At 39.4% G+C, this 21047-nt stretch overlaps 1 protein-coding gene across 1 annotated transcript in view; it reads right to left on the bottom strand.

Moving 5' to 3' along the window:
- astn1 (astrotactin 1) overlaps nucleotides 1-21047 on the bottom strand; it is a gene marked incomplete at its 5' end in the record, with an annotated part of 380551 nt that overhangs the window by 171570 nt on the left and 187934 nt on the right. The window contains 2 exons of the mRNA XM_008278851.1: nucleotides 6223-6411; nucleotides 16463-16567. Coding sequence (XP_008277073.1) covers nucleotides 6223-6411; nucleotides 16463-16567 — 294 coding nt within the window. The remainder of the gene's footprint in view (nucleotides 1-6222; nucleotides 6412-16462; nucleotides 16568-21047) is intronic.

The following is a 21047-nucleotide window of genomic DNA, read 5'->3' on the forward strand; positions in this document are numbered from 1 at the left end:
GTGGTGCTGAGCAGTTAGTGTACAGTGGGTTTATCAGATTCTTTCTGGTGATACTGCTATATGTCGCTAATAAGAGCAGCAACAGTGAACCAAATGAGTGAAGTTTCCAGCTTAACCCTTTATAAGGCACTCATTGAAATACTTGGGAATTTAAAATGTCAACCCTGGGATGTTATTGGTGGATATCAGAGGACATTTTTTTCTTTTTTGACTTTTTAAAAAAAGTTTTAGATCAAACTAAAAGCAGTTACCAGATATGATTCCTCGCCCACCAAGGGTGTAAAAAAAAAAAATCTAAATAATATGTGGATAAATGACTTTAAAATACACATGTAAAGGTGAAGGAACATTTATTTCCAAATGACCAGTCAGACTGAAGGAACTTATGACAGTTTGGTCAAATTATCATGTGGTTCACTCGTGATTGGTCAAAGGCCGTAGTGATCGTGTTGTGATGTAGCCTGACTTTCATTGATTGGCTGGATGAAGTCATGTGATTCTACCCGCTGCCATTTTAAAAGCCTACAGACGTTCAGCTGAATAGTCTCTACATTGTTGTCATGTGACTGTTGGTTCCAGCTAAGTCACTACTGGCTTCCTGTTTGCGAAGAATCTTTTAGATTTGGTTCATTTTCCCAACAGAACTGCAGGTCGCACTCAGTTCAAGTCCTTAAATGCAATGATTCTTTCAGTTTTTAATATTTCTGGCACTGATAACAGTAATTTAAGCTTTTTTTTCTTTTTCTGTTTTTAAGATAACCCACCAGTTGGTTTTGGGATTCAAAGAGCTATTTCAATGCTTTAATAAAAATATTTATTTCTGCAGCTTTAAATGAAAGGTGCACTCTCATTCAGGTAGTCAGCAGAATATGAAGGTTGACTTCAATGAAAAGAACTGAGCTCTTAATGAACCAGTTCCATGACATGTATAAAGCACAACTATATCGCATTTCCTGAATTTGCAAATAAAAAACACCTGCTTCTAGCTGACTCCAACGTTCCTTAACTACCCAATCAAATGTTATTTTCCTCCACGGAATAAACAGTCGCAACACAAACAGAGCAGCGGTGGCATTCACGCTGTTCATGTCTGATCTCCGGCGTGGTAATTGAGGTCATGTGTTTGACAAAAAGAAACTCACATGGCAACCGAGTGCCGCGAAGAAAGTGCTATTAATCACTCAGACAAGGCATCATGGCCAAACACACACATGGACACACACACACGCTGACCGACCACGGTTAATGAGCTATGGCAGTGTCTCCACAAACATGACTGATACAGCAATGATGCTTTAGTGGTGCGCGTGTGTGTGTCTGTATGTGTGTGTGTGTGTGTGTGTGTGTTGTTTTCAGGTTCTTGGGTCATTAGGAAACAACTGGTGTAAGTCTTCAATTAACTTTACAGACCGTGGTGCGCTATGTGGTTCTTTCACCCGCTGAGCTCCGGTCTGTTGAGTTATAATTCACAGTCGATGCACAATTGCCAGAACATATCAGAGTTCTGGAGACGCTTTATTGATTTTATATTAGAGTGAAAATGTGTGCCGCAATATTTGTTGGAATTTCTGGGGGGAAAAAAAGTTTTTTCCATTATTTTTCAAACAGCCAAGGCAGTATTTGATTATGTGAGAAAAATGAGATTTTCCCAATAAATAAGAAATTATACAAACCAGGTAACTGCTACGGTGTGACAGATGAAGTGGATGCAAAACACTGTTTACCGCAGCAGGGGGACACTGTTTCTGCAGTAGTACCGTCCAAAATATTGGAGGAAAGCACTGACAAAAATACACATAAAATGTGCAGTTCATGTAATTATTAACTATATGCGCAGCTATCTCCTAAACAGCTGCAAGGAAGGCGGCTACGACGCATCGTCCTCACCTCTCGCTGAATATGGAGGGAGGCTGCAGTCGGGCACATCTCGTATTTGGAGCAAAGGGTGAGGACATGGATCATCAAACTCTCCTGTGAGCTCATTACTCCCTCCAAAAGGCCAGGACGTTTCCAAGAAGCCAGGAAGAGATTAAGAAAGATGACTCTGATTTCAAGTTTTTGCCAATGGAATCAATTTCTTTCCCTCGAAACGGATGGTCTTGGGCCAGGCTGAAACAGTTACCCACTTAAATTGAATCATTTCAGATCCTCACAGCCCAACGTAATCACTGCGCTCCCATTTGACAGGAAAAATAGATTCTGGATGGATTTTTGCACAAGTGCGGACAATCAGATTTTCGGTGCCCACATGGACTAAAATCAGATGTTTTTGTTGTTGCTTTAACACGGGGGAGTACAGGGAAAGTAGTGGTGGTAGCTGGAAGAAAGCAGTTTATAATTAGAAATTGTAACATTGTAACATTATTATTATTTTTTACTATTAACAGCATTATTTCATAGCTGATATGTTTAATGCTGAAAACAGTGGGGACATCATCTGGAAGACATGAAAATGTTGATTACAATGTAATTAAAGAATTAAAAATTCTTGTAAACTACGATGCAATCTGGCACATAATGTAGAGATACCATTCATTTGAGTTTCGTTGGATGTGTTGAGTTCTTGAGCAGTTGTTCTGAAGGAATCTGCTTTAAAGAAATAAAGTCCATCCATCCATTAGCGATACACCGCTAATCCTCACTGGGGTCGGGGGGACTGGAGTCTATCCCGGCTGACTCAGGGTGAAGGCAGGGGACACCCTGGACAGGTCGCCAGTCTATCACAGGGCTACACTTAGAGACAGACAACCAAGCACACTCACATTCACACCTACGGACAATTTAGAATCACCAACATGTTTTTGGACTGTGGGAGGAAGCCAGAGAACCTGGGGAGAACCCACACTGCACGGGGAGAACATGCAAACTCCCGGCAGAAAGATCCAGGGTGTCCTCACCGGGATGTAAACCGACGACCTTCTTGCTGTGAAGCAACAGTGCTAACCACCGAGCCACCTTGCAGCCCAGAAATAAAGTCAACTAGTTCATTTACAAATAAATTCATTTTGCATCATTGGAAACTTGTTTATCAGAAAATGTAATTTCTATGCTTGCCTTCACCCTGATTACACAACAGAGCAGCAACTCATTGGAGGTAATTCTTTTTAAGTGAACTAATTACTCTTGTTTTCTTGAATATTCCCAAATTTCATTTACTTATCAGAAAATGATTGGAAACTACATGTATGCATGTGAAATAAAGTGTTTAGCAAGTTTAAACATGAATGCAGTCATGGCTCTACACAATGCAATCAAAGCAATACACTCTGCATAATAATTAAATGAATTTAGAAAACAAAGGGCGCATGTGAAATTAATCAACTCTAAAGTCAGAGAATTGTACTAATCAGTCACACAGGGGCTTCGTTCAATAACTAAACACACTAAATAAAATTATATACGACCTTGAGGTCTGCGGAAAAGTTGACGGACAGCATTAAAATCCATCCAGAGAAAATGGCCTTGATCTAGTATGATTTGGAGCAAAATGTTTGATGTCACAGTTTAGAAAGAAGAGGCGAAAAAGAACCAGTATGGTATTTTTGGATGGCGTTGAATCGTTTAGCAGCGTCTGCAACCGGCGTGTCAAAGGCGGCTGAAAATGAAGAGTAATGCACTTTTGGTGAGGATGGGGGGAAACTCAGTCATCTGATGCCATCTATCTGCGCCGAGGCAACTGGGAGCGAACGGCGAGGCACAGCGGGGGTGTCCTTGGACAAAGTAAAGGAAAGGAAGAAAAGTGGCCGGGGCAAACAAAGGAAACGACTGCAGACAGTTTGAAGCCACTGAGGTGAAACGGCAGAGAGAGCAAGAGAGAGAGACAGGTGATTACTTAAACTCTTCTGCGACTTACTGAGAAAACAAGCACAGGTAACAAAGAGCCGGATGACTGACGCGTGCTGGCATTTTGAGTAATAAAGGCAAAGACATTGGCTCTTTGATTGTCTGTTGGTGAAGCAGCAGTGCTTCAAGCGCTTCTCAAGAGACATAGCTTATTGTAGCTGCTCGAGACGGAACAATGCTGATTATGATGCAAAGCCAGAATGTGATCGACAAGACACTTTTCTTCAGACTCAAACAAATGCGAGCGCTTCGTGACATTACATGTTTTTTTGTAACGTTGGACACGTATATAGTGAAGACGACAAAGGGAATAGAACAGCTGCAGAAAACACGTACAATAGCTGTCATGTGCTTGGCTAGTAGGACTGCCACTACCAGTCGAAACTGTATTTGAAATCTTTGAGATGTACAAAAACAAGAGCCACAAGCAAAGACGTATTCAGAGCCCTTACTGTACTACAGTGTGAAAGTCCTGCATTTAAAATGTCGCTTAAAATAAACAAATAAAACAAAAAACCAGAAGCACCAACTACAAAATGTACCACGATTACTAACAAAAAAAGTTCCTGTTGCAGAAAACTATCTGAATTGCTCGATTTTTAATAGCCTCCTATTTTCTGAATGTGTAAACAGCATTTTAATTATGTAGCTGGGCGCAGTGCAATTATTTCTAACTGCTTTTGTTACTGTTGTGTAAATGGTTCAGATTTCTGTCACACGGTTTTTGTATGTTAAAAACGTAGTGTGCAAAATAACGTGGAAGTATAACAGTCGGATTAATGTAGTGGAGGAAAAAGTTAAAGCATGTTAGATAAAGCACCTCGAAACTATAGGACTTAAATTCAAGTATGTGTTAAAGTCAAATGTCTTATGTACATGTGTTTAAAACTTCTGAAACTGCTAGTTCTCACACAAGAACTTCATTTTGGTGTGAATACCAAAACGACACATTTTGTTTTTCATGTTTAACAAAAGAAAAGAAATTTCCAAATGTTAAATTTAATAAAAAAAGTTGCTTATACACTTACATTAAACGAGTAGGTACATTTCAAAATGTGTTATTTGTTAATTTTAACCCATTTCGACCGCAAAAGGTCACATAATGACTTTAATTAAATTAAAAGAATGCTTTTTTTTCCCCTTGTCTATTTCTAAATATATGATTTATCCGAGAAACTTCAAAGCAACCTAAGTGGTGTGATCAAAAAGTGCCAAGACTGTGCCTCATAAAACCAAACACGATTTTAATTTAGCTGCCATCCTTGTCAAAGTAGTTTTTCCTGAGCAGCGCCTCTGCAGTGCTTGTAAGACTCCCTGGAAGTGTTTAACTGTGTCAAAGCAGTGATCCTTCAACTTGAATTTCATTTTCGGGAAGAAGAAGAAGAAGTAAGGCAGCTAAATGTAGTAAGCAGAGTGCGTGGGGAGTGACAGTTGTGTTGCTGTGGCCAAAAAACTTAGTGCATAATCTCGGTGCTGTGGGCGGCCGCACAGCCGGTTTGCAGCACCAATGTGCCATCGCGCCACAGTTTGGGTTGTTGGCACCAAATGTCCTCCTTCAGACACCTCAGGAGGTCAGAGCAGAACTCTGCCTTGATGCTCTGAACCTGGGGGACAAACTTCCAATGTACAAGCACATGGATTTTGAAGAAATCAAAAGTCATGGTGTTGGTGTGCTGTGGACCTGATGCACCTTGTGTTTAGCTAAAGCCTGCTGCACACTAAAATCCACAACTGGCGAAAGTCTGATCAATGACATCAACTAAATATCAACTAACTTTTGAATGAATAAATTAAAATGAGAGCTTCTATGAACACATTTTAAGTTCAGTACCAAGTTCTAATAAAAGTGCTTGTTTGTATCGAGCAATCCAAAATCCATTAAAGCTTTACTGAATAAAAAACTCGACAAAACTGTGAACAATTTCCAAAGAAGATGTAAGAAACGACTGCCACACTGGAACACGTCTTTACTACTGGATACCAGCAAAACAGTGTGTAATGCTTTGTTTAAAAAAAGAAGGCCCCATGTGAGGTTTAAGTGCTTCTCCTGGCGAGCATTTATTGCACAGCTGAAGTATGATCAAGAGTCCTGTCACTTCTACATTTGTAACATAATAAACCAGTCCACTCTAACGCACACATACAGCGTTACAAGCTTCGGTGCATTTTGTGGGGGTGACGATTTATGAAGCTGTGCGATCAATGGGTGTATAAATAACTGCAGGAATTAAACTGCGTTCCTCAAACATCCCACACAATCGCAAACCAGCATACCTTTGATGCTCAAATGCACCGATAATTGCTGCTTGTTATCCGTGTGGATGTGGCATTTAATAGAACAACGAGTGCGTTCGCAGCGAGCGAGTCTTTGTCCCCTACCTTTGCTGATGTCCTGGTACTCCAGCCACAGCTGTCTCTGGACCTGTTTGTTGGGGTACCAGATGGTACAGGACTCCTGGAAGCCGTACACCGCCTCCTGCACGTAATGGTTCCCAAACTCCCTCAGGATGGAAACAAAGTCGCTCCGCTGCGTCGCCCCGTCCAGAGAATGGATGGCCGAGCTGAAGGCTGAACAGGAAAAAAAACAAAAAAAACAACAAAGAGGTGAACGGTTTCTGTGAAAGCAAAAATCTGAGTGGGGTCTGGGATTATAGAGGAGGCATAGGAATGTCATTCCCCATCTTCTGTTCCACCTGAATCTTCACATCTTGTCTTTTAACCTCTGAAAGGCTACACATTCCCCACAAATACATGCTCCATATGAGGTGTGGTTCAACTTATATTAAGGACAAGCTCATAATTGAATAGCCACACCTCACATGGTGTAAAGACTGAATGTCACAGCTGTTCTCATGGAATTCCTCCTCAGCTCTACATGGATTTTCACTTTTACATAAAGTCTCCATAGTCACAGGAGTTCATAAAGACTAGTATACGTCCTTAAGTGATTTGCCACATTGTGAGGCAAGCAGGAGTTGATAGACGGGAGGAAACAGTATTGGCATTTTCTTTTATGTGATGGTATTAGTTGAACAACCAATGGATGACATCATTTTTTCAGAAGTCTTCTAGTGTTACAACAAGACTAATTCCAGCGGTCTCATACCACAGTGACGGCTCTCAGCAGACATCCACATGCAGCCCAAAATGTGTGTCAACACAGACGTATGGAACACAGTCTTCCAAGTGAACTAGGAAGTAATATAAAAGCCAGTTCATGCTTTCCACATCCATGTGTCGACAAGGGTCCTCATAGCATAGATTTCACCATCTAACAAAATCCAGGAAGTTCAGCTGAAACCCTCTGCAGACATTTTCTGGATCCCAAAATGTGCGTTTGCACAGAATGTCCGTACTACGAGCACGTCATCTGCATGTGTCGGGAAACAAATGGCGCTCCAAAGAAAAGACTGTTATGAGGACATGCTGTGTACGTTATCCACACATTTATAATTCATCAGTGGTGTCGCATTGAGCTGGAGACACCTCAGGAATAATCCCATTGTGACGGTGCTACAGCCAATCTGTAACCAGCGGCTATATCCTGTAAAAAGTGCAAAGACACAACCAGAAACCATCCATCTGTGTGGCAGACTGACGTGTACCTATGGTAGCATGAATAGGGCTGCGTGCTAGTTGACTGTCAAAATCAGCATTGGTCTGCACGTGGGGATGTGGAAACAGAAATTGGCCTTGATGACATCTATGCATCTGTGGTGTCCACAGCTGTCCAGGTGCAAGTCTGCAAGCAAGCATGATCAATGCTAAAAGTTGTGCTAACACGCTCCCAATGACAATGCTAACAAGCTGATGTTTAACATGTGTAATGATTACAATGGTTACTATCTTAGTTTGGCGTGTTAGCATGCTAACCTTTGTTAACTAGCATTAGAAAATAGTACAGCTGAGACTGATGTCATTAGTTTTGTGACTACTGATGTTTAGCTGGTATTATCTGGTAATCAGGTGTAACATTATAAGGTTTACAGTGTTCACTATTTCAGATAGTGATTAACAAGCTGACAGGATATTTGGTCATGAATTAAAATATAGATGTGATTTAAATTTTGAGCTGATGGTGATGGATGAAAAACTGGAGGATCAAGTGTATTACAAGAGCTCCTGAGGGGAACGTGAATGTGTGTATCAAACTTTCATCACCAAATCATTTCATCGGAGTCTGTGCAATAGTTGTCACTCAAAATCAGACATGTCAACCTGATGGTGCTGCAACAGGAAAAGTAAAGTGGTCACCTGGGTGCCATTAATGTCAGCACTAAATTTAGCGGCAGACAATCCAATCATTCTTCAAGTATCTCAGATGGACCAAAGCACTGTACTGACCAAGGGACTACTACTTCACATGCCCTACAGCAGACTGCTGGAGTGGATTAAATGTGTGGCATCAGGAGGGACAAGAACGGCTGAAAGTGGGTGTAGAAATGTCTTTGTAAAAGTTGGACTAAAATCATATGTCAGTTTAACACGATGATGTAAACCTTCACTACTTTTTGCCTTGTCTGTGGCCTAATAGCTAACAGATATTCAGAAAGTGTGCCCATAGTGACGTGTCGGCAATGTGACTTCTTGCAGCAGCAGCAAACTCTATTAGGTGTCTAATTCTGTATTAAAGACCCCTGTTGCCCTTTCTAATCCAGGTTTGTCTCACTTTATTAACTGCACAAAGGTATTTCAAATTACAGTGGGTGAAGTGGGAGTTTCTGTCAGGTGTCTGGCACCAAGTGTCCTAAATGGGTTTAGTGGACATCTGAGCCAGCTGCTTACTATTCATGAACCCCTTCAACCAAAGAGTGCTGATTATCAACAGTGTCCACGCATGGATGTGAACAGGCATGGAGGAAAAAATATACATACACGGTATAAATGTGTTGATGTCAAAGCTTCTTTTTTGTTTTTTGGGAGCGTTGCACGCGCAGCAGCATATAATTTTGAGGCTCTTTCATGAAATCTGATGAAGAATCAGAATCAGAGGAGCTGATTTAGTGAGAAACAATGAATAATGCAGCACGGGAGACTCACAATACAGTACACTTTTCTTTAGGCTTTGAACATCTACAGTTTCAAACAGAATACAGGGACTTTCATGTTTACAATTTTGCCTCTTTGTACAGCAATTCTGCCTTTATTTGCATGTCAGCATTTTTTTCTCTTCCTGGCAGAGAGCCCTGAGTGTGGTAACTATGATGTTAATGTTAAAATATAAGCATACAGTCAGTGACCTCAATGAACAACACTTGTCTGAAGAGCGGTGAGATTAGCCCATTAGCACTGAACTGAGTCATACTTTCAATAAGACACATTTTAGATATTTTACTTTGAAATATGCATCATGTAGAAATTTAGAAAGACCTTAATGAATTTCTAATGTTTGTGTATGAACAAATTTTAAATTAATTTTAAACACAAACAAAAAAAAAAAAAATAAAATATTTTTTTTAAAAAAAAAAATTTTAAATTAATTTTAAACACAAACTCAGCTCACTGTCTTATTCTGGAGATTCTGACCATCACACAGTCCTTGTCCTGAGATTGAAATAGCTAAAGTCAGAGGGACGAACAGTTGAGTGGAGCTTCAGTTTAACCTGTTCTACCAGCTGCTGTTTCCAAGGACAAGAATGAACAGTCAAACCCACATTTTACATTGAAACACCTTAAATTACAATATCTACAACTCAATGTGGCTCAAACTGCCAGAATAAGCAAATCAGTTGTGTTTGAGTTGAGAATGTTTTGTCAGCTGAGGTCAAGAATGAACTGTCAGACTTGAAACTAAAAAGAATTAAACGCAATTCAACTTGCACATAAATAACTAGGCCCTGTTCATTCAAAACTAATCTAACTGGATTTCAACTATAGGATTGGATCAGATGGAAATAACTCTGAAATCGGATTATTTCACACAATCCGCTCTTGGTTTTTGATCTGGATCACACCTTTAGTATTTGTTGTTCAACACTTTTTTAGGAGCGTGATCCAACAAAATCTGGATTCTCCTGATCCCAGCTGGATTTAAAACACAATGTAACAAAATTTTAAAACTGGTTAAAGTAATAGAGCAGTTATCATGCATTCTCACTCTATTGACTTAACATTCACAGTTGTAAGTAGACATTAGGCAACCTGTTAAACCTTGAACTGCTGCAAGGTGTAGACAGTAAAATGGTGTTTCAAAATAAAATGTAATGCTTGTAATAGCAAAGAATATAGAACGCAATTTGCCCTATTTTCTTGGATACAATTGGTTGAAGAACTGGACTGATAAGATGTTGTGTAAGATCATTCTGATTGTGTGTCTATGATGAAGAATTATGTGTTCCAGATTAATAATGATGGATCTATAATTCTGTGTATGATTTAATGTGTAGTGTACTGAATGACAATTTGTTTCTCTTCCTTATTTTGAAAAGTTAGCGAGACAAGTTGTTATGTTTTGTTTTGTTTGTTGTTGTTGTGTGTATAAATGAGATTGTGTGTATGTGTGTGGACCCCAGGAAGAACAGCCGATGCTTATGCTGGTGCTAATGGGGATCCAAATAAACAAGAAACAAGAAGTATGGCTTAGCTGTTAATATCAAAAAACGTAAAGCCTCTGACTGATTTTATTCTACTACTAGATATTTACGGTTTTTCATGATTTAAAACACAGAACAACCACACTGTATTCATGAATCATGAATATTTGTTTGTCTCTATTTCTTGTGGCCCAATGAGGGGTCTGACTGTTAAAGGAAAAGACAAATGAAGTTGAAGTTGAATCGTTTCATTGAGCTGATTTTGCTTCTTTAAATAGACTTAAAGCAACCAACTGCTGCCAGCTTGTATTTATTGTTCTTTACAGAGCTAGTATCCCACATTGCGACGTGTCTTCTCATTTGGTAATCTGGATTTAATAATACTGCAAAGTTTGCATCATGAGGCAGCGTGATCCAAACCAGTGTTGCTATAAAAAAAAAAAAAAACCTGGTACAGAAATAAGACGGATTATCTGCTCCTGGAAACCAAAACGTACGATTTTTAAATCCAGATCAATCTGGTCCAGATTACTTAGATTTTGAACAACATCAGGATGTTTCTGCTTCTCTGGGTTGATAAATATTTCATATTATTATGACTGCTTCCAATGTCTAATTATAAAAATGCACCATTTTTGAGTGTTAATGCATTTTGACCAAAACAAATGTTACTAATGAAAAAGAAACGTACATTTCAACAACACGCTGACATTTTTAGATGACGAACGCGGCTAACACGGACCCCTTGTGTCACATGTGCCTCGTTTCTGAACGGATGCGATAATGTTGCTCGCTGTGTTTCAGGAAAACATTTAACCAACACAAAGGCAGCGTTTCTCGCTTTATTTAGACTGGGATGAGTGGCGGTAAAAGCCTCCGGGTTAAGAGTTCTTTTTATCACTAATTTAGACAGCGAATCTCCCTGAAGTGCTATGTGTCCTAGGAGGTACCTAAACCGAAATGACAGGTTTTTACCCACAGTAATGGTGCGAAAGGATTTCTCCTAAATAGCTGTGTCAAGATGACTGTGGATTTTCTGCTGCTGGTGGGGGATGCTTGGTGATGGCACATTTTATGTTAAAAAGAAAAAAACATGTCCCCTAATGTTATTTTAATTCCAGTGAATTCCATGAGTGGGCAGAACAAGGAAATAAAGTGCACGAGGAAGCATGTTTGATATGATACATTGACCGCACTATAACAAAATGACCGTGTGCTCGCTGGGATTCTCTCTCAGCAAATATTGGAAAGCAAAAGCGCAATAGCCGTTTATCATTATGATTTCCAGGAGAAGCAGTATTAATATCTCAGCACTCATGCTCTGCTCGCTCTTACTTCTCCTCTAAAATTAAATTAGGAGGCTGCTGAAGTGAGAGACAGAGAGCGCAGTGAGGATGAGCGATGGGGGCTTTGCTATCAGATGTAAAAATCAGTAGCCTCGCCCCTCCAGTGGCTGTTGAAATATGATGAGCTAAAGTGGGAAATGGGAGTAAAAAAAAAAAAAAAAGACGGAGGCTGTTGAGTCGCTTCTGAGTGAAGAGAAAATAGAAACTGTATCCTCAGCAGAAGTGGCAGCCACTTTCAAACCACAGCGGCAGCAGCAGCGCCATTGGAAATGCATTAGAGGTGTCATGGCTGTATTTACAGTGGGGTGGCTGCACTTATCAGAATGGAAACTATTTATGATGGATTTATGAATAATGCATGCACTTAAAACATGACAAAAATCCAAATTATTAAATGACACTCCTCCTTGCCAAGCAAAAATGATTGAATGAATGCAATATTTCAGCAGATTTGACTTTACCCTTAAACACTGCCAACAACCCAAGAGATGCAGCGAGTCAAGTAAAGAGTAAAAAAAAAAAAAAGGTTGATGTTTTTTTTCAGAGAACTGTACATTTAGAAGTGAGAACCCCATCAGAAAATATCCAGCATAATCCCTGATGTGTCAGTAGCCGAGAGCAGCCTTCAGCTGAAGCGTTGCTCGACTAAATACGTATTCACAGTTATCTTATTCTGAGAAGTTTCCATCGTGGGTGCTGTCAGGATGCCTCGGTCTTAGTGTTGATGCAACATTTTGTGATACGACAGGTTATCAGAGAAACAGAGAAACATACAGGGAAAATGAAATGAAATTAATATTTCTGTATGATGAAACCCTTTTGTAGCTACGCATCCGTCCATCCATCGTCATCCCATCTGCACGTGACATCCACTTATTACTTGTCTGACTGAGATTCTCCTGTACAGACAGGGAAGCTTAAATTTCACTGTGATAGTCATATGAGGGGGAAAAAAAACCCAACTGAACATATCGACCGCTCTCTAATTATATGGTATACACCTATTGTTTAAGTCATTAGTGTCACAATCTGCCAATTAGAGCATCTATAAGTAATCACTTGTAGTCCCTGAAACCCCCCGACTTAATGTAAATGTACAGTCGTGACTGGATAATCAGACACTACATGTAATAACTTCTTTTATGTCAGATAGCAAGGCTGTCGGACTGTCAAGACGGATGTCGAGATACAAGGAGGGCTTGATGCCTGAAGGGTCATTTGTTGTTAATATTTATTGTTTACAGTTATTATAATAAATTGCCTATGTATGTGTTATTGTTATGATTTATATGATCATCAACTGATTGTCACAGAATAGGTGTTTTTATGAACTGTATTAATCTGTCCTGGGAACATTTCGGATGTTCTAGCTTGTACTGACACAGAACAAGTCAGATAATACGCTGTTATACTTATTTGTGACATAAAATGTCATGTCAGAGTCGGAATCCAAGGCTGTCGGTATGTTAAAACTATTTTCTATGGGTTCCGTTCGTTTTTCAAGCAAGGTTTAGGATTGTTAAGGGTCGGAATGTCAGGTCACGACTAAAGGCATACATATCTGGGTAATGTATTGGTGATAAATATACAGAGAGGTGCTGGAGGAACTGGCTTTAATGTCACTGATTGTCACATGCGACATCTATCAGATTTTAATCATCACACTCTGACATTTCTGCACCTCTTCTCTATCCAAAGAATCACTTCCTTCACACACTACCTCCATGTGCAATAAGCTTACTTTTAACTTTAACATCCATGAGCAAAGTCCGCAATGTGGATGCTCTTTGAAAAGCCCATTTTTTTATTCAACAGTCGTCCTGTTGTTGCCGAGGAAAAAACATAAAACACGTGCAGGCTGTTCTGTTTTCATTTCATCTGGACACGTGCCTCTGGACACTATTGGATATTGAATACGTTATTATGGTTCAACCAAGGAGGTGAGGCTGTGATTACAATATTCTGTTGTTGCTTTGTGCTTGTTTAGCTGCTTTTGTTTGTGCTCTTTTAAAGGGACACTTACCTAATGTGTAATTAAAAGGACCTTGACCCTCACCCACTTACCAGCTTTCCCAGTTCTCGCTGAGCGGCTGCAGCTGAGCGGCGCTCCCACAATCAGTCCATAATTAACTGTTTCAACAAGGGTTTAATTTCATATAATAGACCCAACTGGAACCCCTTTACGCCGCATTACAAAATGGCCTGCGATGTGCCCTGTGGTGGTAGTAAAGGCTATGCTGTACATATGTTCAAGAATTTTATTACCATAAAACTGTTTCTGCAGAAGAAATCTGCATTTATCTGCAGGCAATTTATACATTATATTGCACTTTACTCACACATTATATAAACCCTTTTTTAAAACACGCTCGTCATTGAGAGATTAAAATAAAGATATCCATTAAGTCTCTTTAACATTGGGTCTTTAGTGGCCAGGGTTTGTATTTCACCCTGTAAATCAATTCATAAAATCAATTAAGCACAACTTACACTGATTTTGATGTCAAAATGTCAAATGATGAGGTTATTTTTCTCTAAAAAGTTTACTTATAATCTGATATATGTTTACAAAGAAGAAATCCATCTGATCAGGCTTTCAGCTACAGTTTGTCAGACTAATCAGGATGTTGCTGATGGCAGCTTTGGCTGTGTTTTCAATCAATCAATCAAACTTTATTTCATACAAAGAAAGCAACACAAACTGCTTTATGCAGATTCTTCTGTTCTCTTTTGTGTTTACTTATATTTTTTCCAGACTGTATATTTTTAGCGTATTATGTGTGTAGCTTACATGTTTTTTTTTTGTATGTATGTTTATTTTTCAACTTTGTGTTTTTCTTTAAATGAGGGTCTGAGAGAAAGACAAGTTCAGTTCTCTGTATGTGTACACGTGTAGCAGAACTGACAATAAAGGAACTTTGACTTGACTTTACAACCATTAAAATCAAGAAAACCCATACACACACCCACACACCCTCACCACTGACAGTAGGGAGACATGGCATGGCACTGAGGATTGTGGGAAACACTTTTAGGTGGGAACATGGTGTGGCTATGATCCGTTTAGCTAACCTTGTGGTAGACGACTACAGCTCCATAGTAAATCCAACCACTAGCAAGTATCATTTTAAAAGGACCTGCCTCATTCTTAACAGTTTCCTGTTTCTACATGTTTTAGATTGTTCTCTGTGTCAAACCATCTGCTGCATTCAGTTCGGGGTGTGTGGGAGTGTTTTGGTCACACTATGCCAGATGCAAGTGATTGCCGGTAATGCCTGTTTGCAGTTTGACATCATGGCAGTAACACTGTCTCACTGTCACTTTGAATAAACACACACACAACGATGAAGGAGTTCCTTTCTGTTAGCTGCACCTGCATGTCTGGTTTAGTGCAGAGCTGCGTTTTACGTGGAGTCCACTGATGGGGAAATTGTTTACTGTGTCCTTTATGTATTGTAAAGAGGGCTGGAGAAAATATACAACTCAAGTACGGTCCCAGGAGATGTTTGAGAATGCAAAAAAAAAAATAGTGATGAACGATATATCGGCAACCACATCGGTATCGATATTAGTGTTTTTCCGATATATCAGTATCGGCATCAGAACAAATTTTGCCACTGCTTGTCTAACATCAGCGCCTTCGCCTCTACATTTGATATTGCTGCTATTTCACAGATGTTTTTACTTAAATGTTCCTGGACTTGAATGTTAAATATGTTTAAATATGTTTTACTTTTGTTACATCATAAAGAAGACTATGTGGTCTAACTTGGTATGGGCTTCTTTTGAATACTTTTTTACGTTCTCACAGTGCTTACTTATACTCATTTTTTGGTGTGATCAAAAATTGACTATCAACATCGGTAATATCAGTTATCGGCGATATCTTAAAAGAAAAAGAAATCTTAATACCGGTATCGGCCAGAAATTTTAATATCGTGCAAAACAACATCCAAACTACCTGCTACTACAAATACACAAGTGGTTTTTCAGGCCAAATTTTTAAGTTGGAAATGCAAAAAAATTGTTTGATAATAAGTTTGTTCTAAATTTAAACCACTTTAGCCAAGAAACTTCCACAAAAGCCCTGGGTACGCCACATCTGTTCCGTCATCGGAAGACACAACCATGTTGCTCTAGCCGTAAGAAAGTGACTGTGATTACTGTGTTGACTAATTTGTGTTTGGTTTATGTCACTCGATGAGAAGTTACAGTGCCATATGTGCAAGACAACTCAGTGGAAACATGAAACATAGTCCACCGTGAAACCTATTAAAACAGACAGAAAATAAATAAACATTTGATGTGTTTGTCATTCAGAACATCGCATTCTGAAACGTGGAGAACAGATACGATTTCAACATGCTGCTTGGTTCGCACAGTCGCTGGGTTGCTAAAGATCCAAGGTATGCAGGCTGTAATGCTTAAAACGCCCACGCAGCTCAGGTTTAAGCATCAAAGATGATAGCATTTGCCAAGTCTGATCAAAAGATGGCAGTCTGCCAGTTAATCACATAGCTGATCAAAAATGAAAATTAAAGTACCCAAGCTGTTATGATGAGCGGCTAACCTTGATGTGTCATATTAATTACAATGTGATAAATAATTGATAGCTGATGGTGCTGTTTTTTTTTTTTTTTTTCACTCTGCGGAGACCCGAGCAAGGTTTCCTTCGGCATAAATAAACAATCAGTAATAACAAATTATATGTATATAATGAATGAGCACAATGTGATTTACCTTGAGAGAGGACCCACTGATTGAGTTTGACGTGGTACAGCACCGAGCGCAGACTCCAGTGCTGAACGAGCGGGTAGCCAGACACCTCGCTGTAGTTCACCATACCTGCAATATCAAAAAAAACACACTGATGAATACAGATGCGGCCCCTGGTTCTACGTTCAAGCGTGGTTCAAGGAAGTCCACCGCCACACCTGCGAAACCTATACCGAGAAACTATAATATTAATGTGTTATTTACTTCTCCATAGCGGAGGAAATTGCCGTCTTCTGCTGCTAGATCAAAGGGTGGCCCTACGTTTCATTCTTGTTTACTTTACCTGAAGAATCAAGAAGGAAATTTAATAAATATTAATACTATATTAAATGACAGGAGAGAGAAGCAAGCAAAGTATCCGGCGTTGGATCAAAGAGGAGCCCGATCTGGCGGCTCACTTTCCACAAAATAAAAAATAAAAAAACAGGAAATCGCAACATTAACGTAAAATCTATTCAGACATGGTGGAACAGCAGAAGGCAGCAAGTGTTCAGTGTTAGATGAAAGCGAAAGTCAACATCTTGCTTGAATATACAGCACATTTATATTAAACATGGGTATTTTCATATCAATCACTCGCTAAAGATTCATCCAACTTTTTCCATCATGGCGTCGACCTTTAAACAGGTTTTGTCATTTTCTGAGACATTCAGTATTTATAGCTCAAAGTTCCTTCACTGAAAATGATCAGATGAAACTAAGCAAAACGTATTTTAAAAATGTAGTTTCTGACACCTCACCGATGTTTATCAAAAAAAATCCCATGAAAAGAGACGCATTCCTGACCCTTAATAACATAAATCTGATAAATTTAGTTATTTTCCTGATATTCACTTTTATACCAACGTCAGAATTATGTAGTGATCGACAAGGAAAACAGATAAAGACTCATAATCACTCATAATTAACCTTGCACAAAAAAAGGACAATATTCTATAATTCAGGGTGCTTAATTTTTATGACCTCTCGAATTTCCCACTCAGACAGTGTGACATGATTTATGCATAATTAGCAGTGATTAAGCTGTCACGCCCTACACTCAACACAACAAAAAACTCTCTTCCTCTCAGGCATAAAATGAATGAGGTTGCATCAAATAATTACTTTAGTTACCAACAGTCCACACCTCACACATTTAATGCATAGTGACGGAAAGCTGATGTTTAAAATGCTGGATGTAGTGAATGATATGACCTATGTTAGCCCCAAAAATGGTGCCGAATTGATTCAAATTTTTCAGGTTAAATTTCTAACAACTACATCTGGTTCTGGCTTGATGAAATACATCGATTCTCTAATCGCCAATGTAAACCAATCTGTTTTAAATTCTTGTGTCTCTGCTTCTTAACATTGTTTAAAATAGTTTCAGGTTTTTCATGTTTAGACCGACATTTGCACACAGCTAAACATCCTCATCAGCAGGTTACATAAGCTCAAAATTATTAATTAGGGATGCACGATATATCGGTGACCACATCGGTATCGGTCGATATTTGTGTGTTTTTGCAATATATCGGTATCAGTCCGATGAACAAATTTAGCTGATGTGAAAAACCGATGATTGTCTGACATTAGCGCCTTCGTCTCTACATTTGATATTGCTGCTATTTCACAGATGTTTTTACTTAAATCGTCCTGGACTTGAACGTTGCATATGTTTAAATATGTTTTACTTTTGTTACGTAGCACAGAAGACTATGTGGTCTAATTTGGGCTTCTTTTGAATAGTTTTCACGTTCTCACAGTGCTTACTTATACTCATTTTTCGGTGTGAACAAAAATTGAATCTCGACATCGGTAATATCGGATATCGCAATATCAGAAATCTTAATATCAGATATCGGTATCGGCCAGAAATTTTAACATCATGCAACACCAGTATTAATGGTATTCATATTTGCCAAATTTACCAGAACAAGATCAACAGAGCAGTAAAAATAAAAAATGAACAGTTTAAGCTGCATAACACTGCTCAAGAGGAAATGTTAGATGATGTTTAAACTGTAATCCATCATGCAGTACTATCAGGGAGGAATCTGATTGGTCAAAAATATATTCTGATTCATTGCAATGAGCCTAAACCCACTGAAGAACTGTGGAAAGTACTTCATTATGCTTAGAGCATCGTTTTGAAGCGAAAAGGTTCTTATGCCAAATACTTCTTTTTGTTTGCTGCACTGTATATGATATTAACTGATAAACCTAATCATGGCAATACATTATAAAAGCAGCCTCGGTTTCTGTGCTTTTAATTTAAGTACAGAACTGCATTTAAAGTAGCTATGATTTCCAGCAATAGCGTACTGAATGATGATATCAAAACAACGTAAAAGGGGTCTCACACAGAATTATCATCCCCTTTTCTGCTTAGTTAAAACTGAGTTCAATTCACCATTTAGATCAGATTAGATAATAGCCAGATCACCAGATGGTAGAGACCAAAACCAGACCAAAAAAAAAATAAATTGAGAATATGAAGTCTCCTGGAAGCCAGAAGTGTAACTCCAATAGCGCTAATGTAGTTTAATGTGCAGGTTCCTCTTGCTAATATGTTTAACATTAGAGGGTGATAATGTGTCAGTGCTGTGGTCACAACTTGGTTTAACATAATGTATGCTGCTTTCATTTTCAGGTTTCAGCCTGTGAACGTTAATTAGGCTGCCATTCAAAGCTCAGCAAGGTAATGAATGCTGTGATACTGTGCAATGCTAAATCATTATAATTGATATTGGATTCAAAAAGCAAATTTGACATTGAATTTGAATGTGATAAATTCTTTTTAAACTCCAGACCTTTATCTGACTAATCAATTAATACAAAAAAAACTCTGTATTATTATTACAAATTGGTATTTAATGTGTTGGTTCCACTGCAGATCTATGGTACGCTTTCTATAAGATGTAGCGCACCTCGTAAAGACTTCAGTGAAGCTATGTAACAATAGTGGCGTCATATTTTTCTTGTTGCCTTTGCACAGCGTTCCATTGCACAGCGCAGTATATTATCTATATCGATTTTGTCTCATTTAGCAATCCCTTCCCTGCTGAAATCAATACTGCCCATCTCTCCTGCCTGAAGAAGTCACCCATGTACGAATGTTTTTCATTTTGACGCACCGCATGGTCTAGCAAACGTTACGAATGCTCGGCGCTCCTACTGCCCACCGTCTTATCCATGGCAACAAATAGTCAGTGTTAGATAAAGCGCAACATGCAGACATGTAGATGAGCCTGCGACGGCACATACGAGGGAGAGAAAACATCCATCACTCACCGCAGGGGGAGAGACCTCGTTGGTCTTAGGCAAGCAAATGCTAAAGAACCAATAAGTGCCTGTTTTAACAGATCAATTATAGATACGGCATGAAGTGATGCAGCACAGATTGTTAGTGAACATGACGTGAAGTGAATAAATAATCTCACTACTTAACCCTTTGGGGATTGGGTGCATATGTTTTTTTGTTTTTTTTTAACCACAGCGAAAACAGTCTAATCAGTGGAATGACCTCTCCATTTCTGCATAAGAGTGCAGGATCGGGCCTTTTAACATCGCTTATATCAGACCATAAACAGAGCTGCGGAATATAAATCATGTAGTCTCCCATGGCAACTGACAGCCGTGTCATGCTGCAGCGGTGGGATTACAGCCATACATCACTGTGACTGCCCCCACCGTGTTCACACGCAAAAAGGTATCTGGATAATGCCGGCCACCGAGACGCGCATCCCGCAACCGCAGACATGGAAGAGAAGGAAAATGAGACGGAGGCAAAGACAACAACTGTGTGTGCGCACACATGGGAGATTTGACTGGGTGTGTAGGAGAGAGATTAATTGAGACATGAGAAACAATGAAAAGGAGGGAGCAGCAAAGGTGCATCTACTGCATGAAAAGGTGAGAGGGGAACGATGGATGATGAATAAAGAGAAAGGAGTTCTGTCATCTCTGGTGAAGGGTGGCAATTTGCACGCATGCCACACAAATGAAGACGCATCAGCAACCAATGTGAATAATTTGCGATGCGTGTTTTGGAATCCTGATTGGTGGGGACGCTGTCGGTCTGTCATCGGAGAGGTTTCGACGATGGCGTGCCCTTAAGTGAGGAAGGCATCTGAGACATACGGCCAGGAAAGTGCAGCACAGCTTCAAACTTCTTTCTTTTCTGTCTTTTACTGAATTGCACCATTTGAAACAGGTGGATTCACAGTGCCATGAGACAAAGGCTCCCCCTGACCCACAACTACGACAGAAAACCATACTGACATCCACCATCCTCCACCATTATGGTTCCAGACACAGGTGGCATCTACAACCAGGGCAAAGGATTTAACATACATTAGGTACGATGATTCGAAGTTACTTTTACACAGTTCTCCCAAAGAGCACATGAATAGCAGTTCCCCACTAAGACGTCTTAACCCGACTTAAAATAAGCAACAAACAAAACAACTTCACTCACTCGACTTGGTTTGTTCCAGGGAGGAACAAACGATCAGACACTAGAAGAAAACATGGTCAACAAAACAACCAAATAAAGAAATTCAGTTCA

The sequence above is a fragment of the Stegastes partitus genome, unplaced genomic scaffold (assembly GCF_000690725.1).
Source record: "Stegastes partitus isolate 25-593 unplaced genomic scaffold, Stegastes_partitus-1.0.2 Scaffold134, whole genome shotgun sequence".
Lineage (NCBI taxonomy): Eukaryota > Metazoa > Chordata > Actinopteri > Pomacentridae > Stegastes > Stegastes partitus.